This window comes from Carcharhinus amblyrhynchos, unplaced genomic scaffold, assembly GCF_965287045.1.
Source record: "Carcharhinus amblyrhynchos unplaced genomic scaffold, sCarAmb.v2.hapA scaffold_689, whole genome shotgun sequence".
Taxonomy (NCBI): domain Eukaryota; kingdom Metazoa; phylum Chordata; class Chondrichthyes; order Carcharhiniformes; family Carcharhinidae; genus Carcharhinus; species Carcharhinus amblyrhynchos.
In genome coordinates this window covers 1,427-17,169 of record NW_027650429.1, presented here as the reverse complement: position 1 = coordinate 17,169, position 15,743 = coordinate 1,427, and the positions used below count along the sequence as shown (strand labels likewise).

The 15,743-nt window shown below is 44.7% G+C and overlaps 1 protein-coding gene across 1 annotated transcript in view; it reads left to right on the top strand.

Moving 5' to 3' along the window:
• The window catches only part of LOC145339823 (IQ domain-containing protein E-like), a gene marked incomplete at its 3' end in the record, with an annotated part of 28,730 nt that extends 13,782 nt beyond the window's left edge, over positions 1–14,948 (top strand). Inside the window, exons 7-9 of the mRNA XM_080184357.1 lie at positions 2,245–2,358; positions 11,829–11,879; positions 14,878–14,948. Of these exons, the coding sequence (XP_080040483.1) occupies positions 2,245–2,358; positions 11,829–11,879; positions 14,878–14,948 (236 nt within the window). The remainder of the gene's footprint in view (positions 1–2,244; positions 2,359–11,828; positions 11,880–14,877) is intronic.
• Between the last annotated feature and the right edge of the window lie 795 nt (positions 14,949–15,743).

The window sequence follows — 15,743 nt, the reverse complement described above, 5'->3', positions numbered from 1 at the left end:
TCTCTCCTGTAACTTCTGCTTCCCTGTAGACAGCAACGTGGTTACTGAAAGCTTCTGCTTATTAACTCATTCCAAATTGCACCACTAGTGTGATAAATGTTTTTGCATTCTGATTGGCTTAACTGAGGTGAGGCTGTTTCCAATTTGGCTTAAGGGGTGTACGATCAGTCCATGATTGTTCTAGGTAGTGTACAGTCAGTTTCTGATTGAACATAGAACATTACAGCGCAGTACAGGCCCTTCGGCCCTTGATGTTGCGCCGACCACTGGAACCAATCTAATGACCCTCTAACCTAAACTATTCCAATATTATCCATATGCCTATCCAATGACCATTTGAATGTCCTTAAAGTTGGTGAGTCCACTACCGCTGCAGGCTGGGCATTCCACACCCTTACTACCCTCTGAGTAAAGAACCTACCTCTGACATCCATCCTATATTTATCACCCCTCAATTTAAAGCTATGTCCCCTCGTGTTAGCCATTACCATCCGAGGAAAAAGGCTGTCACTGTCCACCCTATCTAATCCTCTGATCACCTTGTATGTCTCAATTAAGTCACCTCTTAACCTTTTTCTCTCTAATGAAAACAAACTCAAGTCCCTCAGCCTTTCCTCATAAGACCTTCCCACCATACCAGGCAACATCCTGGTAAATCTCCTCTGCACCCTTTCCAATGCTTCCACACCTTTCTTATAATGCGGCAACCAGAACTGTACGCAATACTCCAAGTGCGGCCGCACCAGAGTTTTGTACAGCTGCAACATGATCTCATGGCTCCAAAACTCAATCCCTCTACCAATAAAAGCTAACACACCGTACGCCTTCGTAACAAGCCTATCAACCTGGGTGCCAGCTTTCAGGGATTTATGCACATGTACACCGAGATCTCTCTGCTCATCCACACTACCAAGAGTCTTTCCATTAGCCCAATACTCTGTAATCCTGTTACTCCTTCCAAAGTGAATCACCTCACACTTTTCCGCATTAAACCCTTGGTTTCTCAAGGGCGATGGTCATCTATTGTTGTCATTTCCCATTGAGCCCTGACTGGCCCTCTGAGATGTCGTTACAACCCTCTCAAAGTTAGCTTCTGTTGCCTCAATGACTTCTTGCTAAAATAAAAGAGTGTTTTATGGCATCTTCCTTGCCCAATTGTTCAGGATGAGGGTAATATGTTGCCATGCCTTCATAGTTGATACCCTGAGCTTATTGACTCAACCTCATTTAATTGGCAGTGATCACGTTTTATACAGATCATTGGAAGGTTGATGATGTGCCTTTCTCCAGTTACTTGGAACAGGTTACTTTATTTTTAAAATAAAGAATAGAGTGGTAAAGTTGTTAATAATCTTAAAACCAATAAAGAAGTTTACTAAGTGAATTATACGGTGTATATGTGGAATACAAGTGAGAATGGTTTTGATGTCCGCTTTTATTTGAGATAAGACAACATGCAACTATTAGAATAAGGATTCATCAGTTCACATGTCAAATTGATCTGTAGCTATTGGTAAGCCACATAGAACTCCATTAAAACGGGTGCTTATCAATGTGTTTTTGCTGAGACAACTGTTTTGCCATGGTGTGATTTTGTTGTAGCAGTCAGTGCTTGATATAAGTCAATTAAATTTACAAACTTTCAGAAATTACACAAAGTCTATCTAAATCAATGTTTGAAAGTAATCATTGTTCTAAATATAATGCACCATGTTCAATTAACAGATATTAAAATTTAAAAGAACTGTTGAGTTACAAAAGCTAATTACAGAACTTAATTCTAAACATACAGAATTGAAGATGATTACATACTATGAAATAAAGTGGACATCTTTTGAACATCACAACTTAAACTGCACTAATTTAATGCACAAGGCTGAACATTTTAACACTTTTTTCTTTGCACAATAGAGCTTTGAATTGAAAGAATAGAGCTGATAATTTCAGTTGTGAGGGAGATGGATGGTTCCACACCAGTAAATGTTCAATCTTGACATCTTGCATCATTGGCTTAAGAGCCAAATGTTTTTCTCCCTTGTCAGTTTTGAATGTGATAGTAATACCAAGTCATGTGATGAAATAGGGTCCCAGAAGTCAGAATAATATATATATTGGGTTGGCATATTTTGATTATTTGACTAATACCCATAAGTGAACAACAAACTAATTGTAAATAATGATTAAAAATTAAGCTTTCCTGTAATGTGTTTTATTCAACTCCAAACTCACTTGCTGTTCACACAGATCATTCAAACCCAGAAGGCTGAGTATGATATTTTGAAAACAAAGCTGAGACGATCAGAGGAGGAGAACAGCAAAAAAGAGAAACAGATTGAGCAGCTCTTAGACCCTTCCAAGGTAAATGAAACACCCTCAACAAGCAGTTGTCTAATCAGGTTACATAGAATTATATAAACTGTAGAGCATAGGAAAAGGACATCTGGTCCACCTGAATCGCAATCCTTCTCCTGTTCCATTTTAGTTAGCCCAATCTGCACAGGATCACTGACCTCACCTTCTAAGACCTTCCTCCACAGTTTCGTACCTCAACTCCCCAATACTGAACAATCTGCTTGTCCAGTCTCTTCCCACCTACATCTGAGATTCTTCTAATGTCCTATGTCATACTGGCGCAAACTATTTCTCAACTGTGGGCAATCTCTCTACACCTCCATCCCCCAATAGAAAGATCTGAAGACTCTCCGCCTATTCCTTGAACAGAGAACTAATCAGTCCTCATCCATCTCCACCCTCTCTGCCTGGCTAATGTTCATTCATTAAATAATTTTCCCTATTACTTGACTCACTTCCTCCAAATAAAAAATGTTGTGATGGATACCCACATAGCTCCCTCCCCAACTTTTTTTACATACATTAAAGACTGTATCTGTGCCTTTTTCCCGCTCTCTTGTCTGGAACTCAAATATGCTTCCGTTTTCCACCCATATGTCACTTCACATGGTCCACCTGGGACACATCCTTTCCCTCCCTCTTCTTCTCTGTCTCTACTTTGGGGATAAACTGTCTGCTAAGATTTATTGTGTGAATCCCACAGATACCCAGACTACACTTTCTCTCACCTTGCGCCTGTAAGGATTCTATTCATTTTCCCGGTTTCACTGTCTTGATTGCATTTTTTCTGACGATGCCACTTTATGCAATGGTACTTTTTATACATCTTCCTTTTACCTCAACAAAGGACTCAGCCCCCAATCTGGGTGACAAGGCCCAACTCATCTCTGCCCAACTCATTTTTGGCAATTCTCCCCTCACCCCTTCTCCCTGCTCCCAGAACTGTGAAAGTTCCCCCTTTCCATCCCATCAGTCATTGTATTCAAAAGATCATCCTCTGCCATTGCAATGACCAAACTCACCTTCCCTTCCTCTCTGTCAGCATTTTGAAGGGACTATTCCCTCTTGAACACCCTAGTCCGTTCCACAATCACTCGCAACACCATGTCCCATTCCCAAGATACCTCCTATGCAATCACAGAAGGTTTAACATCTGTCCTTTTACCTCCTCTCCTCTTACCATCCAAGATCTCAAACACTGGCCGCAATTCTCCCATTTGCACTAGCCACTTTTCTGGCAGGTCCGTATGGGAGATGCAAGTCTGCGGCCTTGAACAGGGATTTGTGCATGCCTGGGGAACACACGCGCATCTCCCAGAGCCAGCGAGCATTCGCTGGCCAGACCACACTGGAAACTGGCGGGAAGGTAGGTAAGTAATTTAACTATTTTTAAAATCTATTTTAAATATGTAGCTTTGCTAATTATCGGCTCCTTTCAGGTCCCGATCGAATCTGCCACCCCACTAGGAGTACTTTATTCTGGCGGGGTTCAGACTAGCTCCCCATGTTTGGGGAGCTCGCGTAAGACCCTGCTGGAATGAAAGGGAGGGCAAGTGAGGACCCTCCCCAGGGGGTCAGGTGGCGGGGAGTGGTGCCCCCTGGGCAAGGGCACCCTGGCAATGCCAGCCTGTGCCTCCCAGAAGTGCCCAAGGGGCAAAGCACCCATGCCCAGGCAGCACCTTGGCACTACCCATTGGGATCGGCAGTGCCGAGGGAGTGCTGAATGCGATTACTGCCACTAAAGAGGTAGTGCTTGATCGACTAGCGGGACTGATGGTGGACAAGTCCCCAGGACCGGATGGAATGCATCCCAGGGTTCTGAAGGAAATGGCAGAGGTGATAGTAGACGCCTTAGTGATTATTTACCAAACTTCGCTGGATTCGGGGAAGTGCCGGAAGATTGGAAAACGGCTAATGTTACACCGCTGTTTAAAAAAGGTAGCAGGCAAAAGGCAGGGAATTATAGGCCAGTTAGTTTAACGTCTGTTGTTGGAAAAATGCTGGAATCCGTCATCGAAGAAGAAATAGCGAGGCACCTAGAGAAGAATTGTTTGATAGAGCAGACGCAGCACGCATTCGTTAAGGGGAAGTCGTGTTTGACAAATTTATTGGAACTCTATGAGGATGTGACTAGTGCAGTAGACAGAGGGGAACCGGTGGATGTGGTGTTTCTCGATTTTCAGAAGGCGTTTGATAAGGTGCCGCACAAAAGGTTGCTTCAGAAGGTTAGGGGGCATGGAGTTGGGGGTAAGGTGTTAGCGTGGTTAGAGGATTGGCTGTCTAATAGGAGGCAGAGAGTTGGTATCAATGGGTGCTATTTTGATTGGCGGTTGGTGACTAGTGGAGTGCCACAGGGATCGGTGCTGGGGCCTCAGCTATTTACCAATTATTTAAATGATCTGGAGGAGGGGGCTGAGTGTAGGGTGTCGAAATTTGCTGATGACACAAAGATGAGTGGAAAAGCAAATTGTGCGTAGGGTGTGGAAAGTCCACGGAGGGATCTGGATAGGCTGAGCGAGTGGGCGAGGACCTGGCAGATGGAGTACAATGTTAGCAAGTGTGAGGTTATCCACTTTGGCAGGAACAATAGTAGGAGGGATTACTATCTAAAGGGCGAAAAGCTGCAGCATGCTATGGTGCAGAGGGACCTGGGGGTCCTTGTGCATGAGTCGCAAAAACCCAGTCTGCAGGTGCAGCAGGTGATCAAGAAGGCGAATGGGATGCTGGCCTTTATAGCAAGGGGGATAGAATATAAAAGCAGGGAGGTCTTGCTGCAACTGTACAGGGCATTGGTGAGGCCGCAGCTGGAGTACTGTATGCAGTTTTGGTCGCCGCACTTGCGCAAGGATATTTTGGCCTTGGAGGGAGTGCAGAGGAGGTTCACTAGGCTGATACCGGAGATGAGGGGGTTGGACTATGAAGAGAGACTAAATAGACTGGGTCTGTACTCGTTGGAGTTTAGAAGGATGAGGGGGGATCTTACAGAGATGTATAAGATAATGAAGGGGATGGATAGGGTAGAGGTAGAGAGATTCTTCCCGCTCAGAAAGGATAGCAGGACTAGAGGGCACAGCCTCAAGATAAGGGGGGGGCAGTTTAGAACAGAGTTGAGGAGGTGAATCTCTGCCTGTTGAAGTGGTGGAGGCTACCTTGCTAAATATATTTAAGTCATGGGTAGATAGGTTTTTGGTAGACAAGGGAATTAAGGGTTATGGGGATAAAGCAGGAAAGTGGAACTGATCCACTTCAGATCAGCCATGATCTTATTGAATGGCGGGGCAGGCTCGAAGGGCTAGATGGCCTACTCCTGCTCCTACTACTTATGTTCTTATGTGGGGCCTACTGTGGGCAGGGCCTGGGTGCAAATGGTGAGGGTGGGGTGGTCCTACTGCCGCTCTGCATTAGGAACGGATCAGTCCGTGATGGAGAGAGGGCAGGGATTGGGATGAGCTGGAGGAGGGTTGCTGCCTGGAGGGTCTGACCTAGGGTGGTGGTTCTGCCAGGGTGAGGTGGTGGGGGTGGGGGGATCACCACTGCTGGGGGATGGGGCCTGAGCATCAGGGCGCTCCAGGACAAGGGGGTGTCAGGGTTGGCCTGGGAATTGTTGTGGGGGCTGCGATCGCGCCGAGGAGTGGGGTGGAAGAGCAGCAGAATGAAGGTCCTGGGCTGTCCATTGATCAGGCTGGCCAGCAAACGGGAATTTGACTGTTTGGGATCACTGCGCACATGCAGAACTCCAGGGACGGGTGTCTTTGTGCAGCAATCTCAAGGAGTTGGTTTGCAGGTGCAGCAGTTAATTAAGAAGGCAAATGGAATTTTGTCCTTCATTGTTAGAGGGATGGAGTTTAAAAACAGCAAGGTTATGTTGCAGCTGTATAAGGTGCTGATAAGGCCACATCTGGAGTACTGTGTACAGTTTTGGTCTCCTTACTTGAGAAAGGATGTACTGGCACTGGAGGGGGTGCAGAGGAGATTCACTATGTTGATTCCAGAGTTGAGAGGGTTCGCTTGTGAGGAGAGACTGAGTAGACTGGGGCTATACTCATTGGCATTCAAAAGAATGAGGGGAGATCTTATAGAAACATATAAGATTATGAAGGGAGTAGATAAGATAGAAGCAGGGAAGTTGTTTCTACTGGTGGGTGAAACAAGAACTAGGGGGCATAGCCTCAAAATGAGGGGAAGCAGATTTAGGACTGAGTTGAGGAGGAAGTTCTTCACACAAAGGGTTGGGAATCTGTGGAATTCCCTGACCAGTGAAGCAGTTGAGGCTACCTCATTAAATATTTTTAAGGCAAGGATAGATAAATTTTTGAACAGGTGAGGAATTAAGGGTTATGGTGAGCGGGCGGGTACGTGGAGCTGAGTCTGCAAAAAGATCAGCCATGATCTTATTGAATGACGGAGTAGGCTCGGGAGGCCAGATGGCCTATTCCTGCTCCTAGTTCTTATGTTCTTATGAATAGGCCCCACACCCCCCCAACCCCGGTTTTAATAAGATTCATGACTGGGACCTCTTCCGTGCACAGAGTGAGGAGATTCAGGTGAGAAGCTGAACTGTCAGAACTGTCGCGATCTAGAAGTTTTCTCCCAATTCAGCACTTTTGGGAAAATCGCTCCCATTCTTTCCTGGTGAAATAGTAATTTACTTATACTTCTTTTGATCTAGTCTACTGTGTTCACTGTGGACAATATGATCATCTCTACATTGGGAGATCAAATGCAAATTGGGTGAATGCTTTGTGGAAGACCTCCACTCAGTCCACAAACCTGAGCTTCAGGTTGCTTGCCATTTCACAGGAATGAAGAACTAGGACCAGGAACAGTTCCTCAAGCCTGCTGTGCCATTGAATATGATTATGGCTGGTCTCGTCTTGGCTTCATACCCACCTTTCTGCTTGTTCCCCCTAATCTTTCATCCCTCTAATAACAAAAAACCTAGCTATCTCCTTCTTAAATTTATTTAATGTTCCAGCATTCACTGTACTCTGGGCAAAGAATTTCATAGATTCACGACCATTTAAATGAAGTAATTCCTTCACGTTTCTGTTTTAAATCTGCCACCCCTTAGCCTAAATCTATGACCTCTCGTTCTAGAATGACTAAGAAGGTGAAGCATCCACTCTACTCTATCAATCCCCTTTAGCATCTCATAGTCTTCAATTAAATTTCCTCTCATTCTTCTAAACTACAGCAAGTGTAGATCTAACCTGCTCAATCTCCATCCATAAGACAAGTCCATCAACCTCAGAATCAATTTAGTGAACCTTCTCTGAACTGCCTCTAATGTATTTACATCCTTCCTCAAGTAAAGGGACCAAAATTATGTGCAGTAGTCGAGATGCAGTCTCACCAAAGCCCTACACAGTTGTAATAGCACTTTCCTACTTTTACACATTCTACCATGAGCAATGAATGCCAAAATTCCATTTGTCTTCTTTATTACCTGCTGCACCTGCATACTAACTTTCATGCATGAGGATACCCAAATCCTTCTGCACCAAAGTATTTTGAAGTTTCTCCCTACTTAGATAATATATTGCCTTTTTATTCCTCCAACCAAAATAGATAACCTCACACATACAAGTTAAATTCCATGCAGTTTTAGTAACCCTCTATTGGTCTTTAAAAGTTTCCCAATCCTCCCGTCTGCCATTAATCTTTACAATATGGTATGTCTTATTTCTTGGCTATATGTTATCTTTAACCTCCTTGCTTATCCATGGATGCATTTCCACCCTCATACAATCTTTCTTCCTCTCTGGAGTATATTTTAGTTGGGAGGAATTGAATGTCTCTTTGAATATTCGCTTGTGTTAATCGACTGTTCTACCTTTTAGTCTTTCTGCCCAGTCATCTAGGTTCAAGTCTATCTTCATGCCGATGTAATTACCTTGGTTTAACACCAGAACGCTAATGTGGGAGGCAAATTTATTGCCCTCAAACTGCATTTTAAATTCAAGCATGCAATGGTCACTCTCCCCTAAATGATCCTTTACTACAAGACCATTAATTAACCCTATCTCATTACATGATATTTAGTCTAAAATAGCCAACTCCCTGGTTCAACAACGTATTTTTCAATCACCATCTTTCTGTTCACATTGGTCTCAGCCTGCTGCACTGTTCCATGGAAGCTCAACATAAACTCAAGAATTAGCATCTCATCTTCTGATTAGACATTTGAAAAACCTCTGGACTCAACATTGAATTCAACAATTTCAGAACATGAACTCTGTTTTCTATTTTGATTCTTTTTTTTGCCATGTGCTTGTCTGAATCTTGTTTATTGGGCGGCATGGTAGCACAGTGATTAGCGCTGCTGCGTCACAGCTCTAGGGTCCAGGGTTCGATTCCCGGCTCGGGTCACTGTCTGTGTGGAGTTTGCACATTCTCCTTGTGTCTGCGTGGGTTTCCTCCAGGTACTCCGGTTTCCTCCCACAGTCCAAAGATGTGCAGGTCAGGTTGATTGGCCATGCTAAGAAATTGCCCCTTAGTGTCTAGGGATGCATGAGTTACAGGGATTAGTGGGTATAATAGGTAAGGATATGGGGGTAGGGCCTGGGTGGGATTGTGTTCGGTGCAGACTCGATGGGCCAAAGGGCCTCTTTCTGCACTGTAGGGTTCTATGATTTCTATGATATTTTTGCATTTGGGCAGAACTATTTGTTATTCTAGCAATCACATTCACTCAGGATAAATGCTTTCTGTCTTTGCTACAAACGTTACCAATGTCTTTTCCTGTGGTTTTAGTATATCTTTGTCATTTGAACTTGCACTCCCTCTATACTATACCAGATCCTCCTTTTTGTTTTTCCTCCCTGTGCCCCCATTAAACTGCTTTTAGTAAACATATGGTATAGTCAATTGCTTATTGTGAAGATGCCCTTAAGTGTAGCAGAGATCATACCATACTTGAAAAGAGAACCTGGGGTCAGTCAGCAGCAACAAGAACAAAGAACAAAGAAAATTACAGCAGTGGAACAGGCCTTTTGGCCCTCCAAGCCTGCACCAACCATGCTGCCTGACTTAACTAAAACCCCCTAGCCTCCTGGGGACAATATCCCTCTATTCCCATCCTGTTCATGTATTTGTCAAAACACCCCTTAAAAGTCACTATTGTATTCACTTTCACTACCTCCCCCAGCAATGAGTTCCAGACACTCACCACTCTCTGTGTAAAAGATATGCCTCATATGTCTCCTTTAAATCTTGCCCTTTGCGCCCTAAACCTCTACCCCCTAGTAACTGACTCTTTCATCCTGGGAAAAAGCTTCTGGCTATTCACTCTGTCCAGCCCTCTCTTTATCTTGTGGACTTCTATCAGGTTGCCCCTCAACCTCCGTCATTCCAGTGAGAACAAATCAAGTTTCTCCAACCTGTCTTCATAGCTGATACCCTCCATACCAGGCAACATCCTGGTAAATCTTTTCTGTACCCTCTCCAAAGTCTCCACATCCTTCTGGTAGAATTGAACACTATATTCCAAGTGTGGCCTAACTAAGGTTCTATAAAGCTGCAACGTGACTTGCCAGTTTTTAAACTCAATGCCCTGGCTGATGAAGGCAAACTGCAGTATGCCATCTTGACTGCCTTCTCCACCTGCACTGCCACTTTCAGTGACCTGTGTACCTGTATACCCAGATCCTTTTGCTTATCAATATTCTTAAGCATTCTGCCATTTACTGTATATTTCCCCTCTGTATTAGATCTTCCAAAATGCATTACCTCGCATTTGTCTGGATTAAACTCCATCTGCCACTTCTCTGCCCAAGACTCCAACCGATTTATATCCTGCTATATCTGATGGTCCTTATTGCTATCCACAAATCCACAAACCTTTGTGTCGTCTGCAAACTTACTAATCAATCCAATTACATTTTCCTCCAAATCATTTATATACACGTATTACGAACAACAAAGGTCCCAGCACTGATCCCTGAGGAACGCCACTTGTCACAGCCCTCCATTTGGAAACGCACCCTTCCACTGCTACCCTCTGTGTTCTTTGACCAAGTAAGAAGTCTCGTAACACCAGGTTAAAGTCCAACAGGTTTATTTGGTAGCAAACGCCACTAGCTTTCGTGAACTCCCCACTCACCTGACGATGGGGCAGAGAGCCCTGAAAGTAGTAGCATTTGCTACAAAATAAACCTGTTGGACTTTAACCTGGTGTTGTGAGACTTCTTACTGTGTTTACCCTAGTCCAACACCAGCATCTCCACATCATGACTTCTTTGACCAAGCCAGTTTTGTATCCATCTTGCCAGTTTACCTCTGATTCCATGCAACTTTACCTTCTGCACCAGTCTGCCATGAGGGACCTTGTCAAAGGCCTTATTGAGGTCCACGTAGACAATATCCATTGCCCTACCCTCATCAATCATCTTCATCACTTCTTCAAAAACCTTGATCAAGTTAATGAGACAAAACCATGTTGCTTCTCACTAATACGTCCACCTATTTCCAAATGGGAATAAATCCTGTCTCGAAGAATCCTCTCCAATAATTTCCCTATCACTTATGTAAGGCTCACTGGCCTATAATTACCTGGATTATTCTTGTTACGCTTCTTAAACAAAGGAACAACATTGGCTATTCTCCAGTCCTCTGGGACCTTGCCTGTAGCCAGTGAGGATTCAAACATTTCTCTCAAGGCCCCAGCAATTTCCTGTCTTGCCTCTCTCAGTATTCCTCTATCAGGCGCTAGGGACTTATCTACCTTAATGTTTCTCAAGAACCCCAATACCTCCTTTTTTGATCTCAGCATGACTCAAACTATTCATACATCCTTTCCCAGACTCACCATCCACCAAATTCTTCTCTTTGTTGAGTATTGACACAAAGTACTCATTTAATACCTTGCCCATTTCCTCTGGCTCCACACATAGATTCCCTTCCTTGTCCTTGAGTGGACCTTGGTTACTCTCTTGCTCTTTATATATGTATAAATAGCCTTGGGATTTTTCTTAATTCTGCTGACCAATGTTTTTTCGTGACTCCTTTTAGCTCTGCTCCAGAGTGTAACAGCCACACACTGAGAGAAATTCAAGTATGACATTTAAGGAAAATAGATAAGTGACTCGGCTATTTTCAAATTCAGTCTTTCCTGATAATTGGAAATATTAAGTTCAGGTCTCTCTCTCTCTGCACCTTCTCCAGTCCTCTGAATTAGTTTTGTAAAACAAGACCAGAACTATGCACACTATGTCAAGTGATGTTTAACCAAACTTTTGTACAAGTTTAATATAACCTCTTTGCTTTCCAAGTCTATTCCTCTTGAAATGTTGGTCAATGTGTTTTTTTTTCCCTCGGATCTTACAACCTGCATTTCTGCCTCAAGGGTTCTCCTTATTACTTCATGATTTATGGGTTTGATATTGATGAAAACAATTCCATTATTTTAAAAAAAATAGTCAATGACACTGCCATTTGTTTAGTGCTATAAAATATCTGTGCATTTTCTTATCTTACAGAGTTTAGAATATGCCAGGAGTTTGATCGATAAGAAGAACGATAGTAGCGGGGTAAGACCTTCCATGAAGCCTGCACTATTCCCTTCTTTTGAAACCCATGTGCTACATCAAGAATTATATTTAAATGTCTAACATTCAGTTGTAAGTCTCCTTTCCAGACACAAATTAGAATATCCTCTCACCATTTATGTCATTTAAAAAAAAAACATTTTTAATTTGCTCTTGGAATATAGACACCAATGGCAAAATTGGCATTTGTTGCTCATCACTTGTTGCTCTGAAGGCAAATTGTGCGGAGGGTGTGGAGAGTCTGCAGAAGGATCTAGATAGGCTGGGCGAATGGGCCAGGAAATGGCAAATGGAATTTAATGTTGGCAAGTGTGAGGTGGTCCACTTTGGTAGGAAGAATGGTAGGAAGGACTATTACTTACGTGGCGAAAAACTGCAGCAGGCGACGGTGCAGAGGGACCTCGGGGTCCTTGTGCATGAGTCGCAAAAACCCAGCTTGCAGGTGCAGCAGGTGGTCAGGAAGGCGAATGGGATGCTGGCCTTCATAGCGAGGGGGATTGAATATAAAAGTAGGGAGGTCTTGCTGCAGCTGTACAGGGCATTGGTGAGGCCGCAGCTGGAGTACTGTGTGCAGTTTTGGGCGCCGCACCTGTGCAAGGATATTTTGGCCCTGGAGGGAGTGCAGAGGAGGTTTACTAGGCTGATACCGGAGTTGAGGGGATTGAGCTATGAGGAGAGGCTGAATAAACTAGGCTTGTACTCGTTAGAGTTTAGAAGAATGAGGGGAGATCTCATTGAGACGTATAAGATGATGAATGGGATGGATAGGATAGAGGTGGAGAGACTCTTCCCGCTCAAAAAAGACAGTAGGACTAGGGGGCACAGCCTCAAGATAAAGGGGAGGCGGTTTGGAACGGAGTTGAGGAGGAACTTCTTCACTCAAAGGGTGGTGAATCTCTGGAATTCTCTGCCCGTTGAAGTGGTGGAGGCTGCCTCGCTAAATATTTTTAAGAAGCGGGTTGATGGGTTCTTGATAAGAGAGGGGATTAAGGGTTATGGGGAGAGGGCGGGAAGGTGGAACTGAGCCACGACAGATCAGCCATGATCTTATTGAATGGCGGGGCAGGCTCGAAGGGCTAGATGGCCTACTCCTGCTCCTATTTCTTATGTTCTTATGAGCCAACATCTTGAACCGCTGCAGTATGCGTGGTGAAGGTGCTCCCAAAATTCTGTTAGATATGGAATGTCAGGATTTTGATTCAATGACGATGAAGGAATGACTGATTATATATCCAAAGTCAGATGGTAAAGTTGTTACAATCAGATGAGAAAGGGTTGAATGGCTCCCCTCTTTTCCCTCTGCTCATGTAATCAGAACAGGTTTGTTTTTGAAACAGATATATTTACCAATGCTGTGAGTGTTAAACTGTTTAAGTTATGTGACCACAGAAGACACTATCAGACAGATTTGCTTGTTTTAAAAAAAATAGTTTTTAACACGCTTTAAGTAAAATAATAAAAATGCTACAGTTTTCTCTCTCTCATTCTCCCTCACACATGCTCTTGAAGTTCATACATACATATAGATTACAGAATGGGGAGGATAGATTAAGCAATTGGAGTACAGAAAATTAAAGGAGATATATGGCTGACCTCAGGCTGAATATGGAACTCCTGCTGCTTTTGGAATTAAAGCAGTTGAAAACTTTAAATGAATGGTTTATTGGTTTTTCTGGAGACTGCAATGCTGCATTGAGTTATTTTTGAAATATCTGCCAGCAGCAGCTGGATAGTCAAAATGACCAAAAAGTGTTCAAAGCTTACTAGTTGGATAGAAAGGGAAGAAAGGAACCCATCCAGGGTCTTGTTCCTTCAATGTCTCAGTTGCTTGTGTTATTGTGCAGAGAAAAAAAGGTACTTAAAACACATAAAGGATTGTCTTGTCACATGTCTTTTTCTCTCCAGTAGCCCAGTGACCCAAATATGGTTGTAGCTGGTTTATTCCAGTCACCATCGTTAGATCATGGCTGGGAATTCCCCTTTCAGTAAGGGTCCCATTTTTCAAGTCACCGTGTCTAATGGTTTGCATCTAACCAGTTGAGTGTGCAGGCAATTGGCTGAATGCTTCCTGGATGGTAAAGTGGCCCCCATCACTTTAACAGCAATTGCTTCTGGTGCATTTTTTGCAGACAGGTTGTCACCATTTCAGTTGGTTTGGTCTTCAGTAGGTACATTGATGCAAATATGCAGCCATTTTTCGCTGTAATCTCAAGTAACAGAATGTGACTTTTGCCTTTTTATTAAATCAGGTAGGAGTTTCCAGATAGTAGATTGAATTTTTTTTTGATATAAAGCATTGTTTCACCACGATTTATTTGTAGAACATTTGATGTTTTACTCTTAGCTGCAACAGATCTCAATGTCTATCTCTTACATTGTGTAGAAAGGCTTGAAACATTGTGGTTGTAAGAGTGCTAGAAAATAACAACAGTTGAACAGAATGCACATGTCAAGAGAGATCTTTTCACAGGATATAGATCAAGCTGTAGGTGATGAGATTCCCTTCCTTATATTTGCTATCTCTTTTAAATTGTCTTCCAGTTCTCTGCACTCTTCTGAATGCACCCACATTTGACGAGGTTCACCTTTAGTTGCCTGGTAGGTTGCCCATTTATTATATGTGAACCTAGACCTTGAGTCTACCCCATTCAATCCTGAACAGGCAAATTTGGCATTCAGCTACTCAGGTCATACTGTGGAAGCCAATGATCTGAGAATCCCTTCTGCCTGCATGAGAATATCCCACCTGAAATTGCAGAATGGATTCGGATAAAGATGAGCATTTGGTACTTTTAATCTTGGCCTAGCAGCATTGCAACCCCATTTGAACTTTAGCATCCATCTTCACATCAGCATGCAGGTTTAATGTCTTTTCTGAAGGACCCATTTCCCTGCATGAGACAGAACTTGCAGAGTCTGTACCTTTAAAACTCCACAAAGTTCTTAATCAATAGTTCTGCCTTTTCTTCCCCTCCCCCAGATTGTTAATGGATTAAAGAAGAGAATTTATAAATTGGAGAAGCAGTGTAAAGAGAAAGACAGCATCGTAAAGTAAGTTACGTGCCAAATCTTTTACTTCATATGTTGGACATTTGAGGGGGCGATACTTCGCAGAAAATTCTAAGAGCCAAATTGAAAACTGAAGTAAATCACACTGGGTTTGTTTCAGTGGGAGGGGGGTTGGGGAGGGTGGAGGGTTGGGGAGGGGGGGTGGGGGGAGGGGGGAGGGGGAGAAGGTGGGGGGGTTGGGGAGGAGGGTGGGGGGAGGGGGTGGGGGGGTTGGGGAGGAGGGTGGGGGGAGGGGGTGGGGGGGTTGGGGAGGGGGGTGGGGGGGTTGGGGAGGAGGAGGGGGTGGGGGGAGGGGGAGGGGGGTGGGGGGGTTGGGGAGGAGGAGGGGGTGGGGGGAGGGGGTGGGGGGGTTGGGGAGGAGGGTGGGGGGTTGGGGAGGAGGGTGGGGGGTTGGGGAGGAGGGTGGGGGGTTGGGGAGGAGGGTGGGGGGTTGGGGAGGGGTTGGGGAGGAGGGTGGGGGTTGAGGGGGGTTGGGGAGGAGGGTGGGGGGTTGGGGAGGGGTTGGGGAGGAGGGTGGGGGGTTGAGGGGGGGTTGGGGAGGAGGGTGGGGGGTTGGGGAGGAGGGTGGGGGGTTGGGGAGGAGGGTGGGGGGTTGGGGGGGGTTGGGGAGGAGGGTGGGGGGTTGGGGAGGAGGGTGGGGGGTTGGGGTGGGAGAGGGTGGGGGGGTTGGGGAGGGGGTTGGGGGGTGGGAGAGGGTGGGGGGTTGGGGAGGGGTGTGGGGGGTGGGAGAGGGTGGGGGGTTGGGGAGGGGTGTGGGGGGTGGGAGAGGGTGGGGGG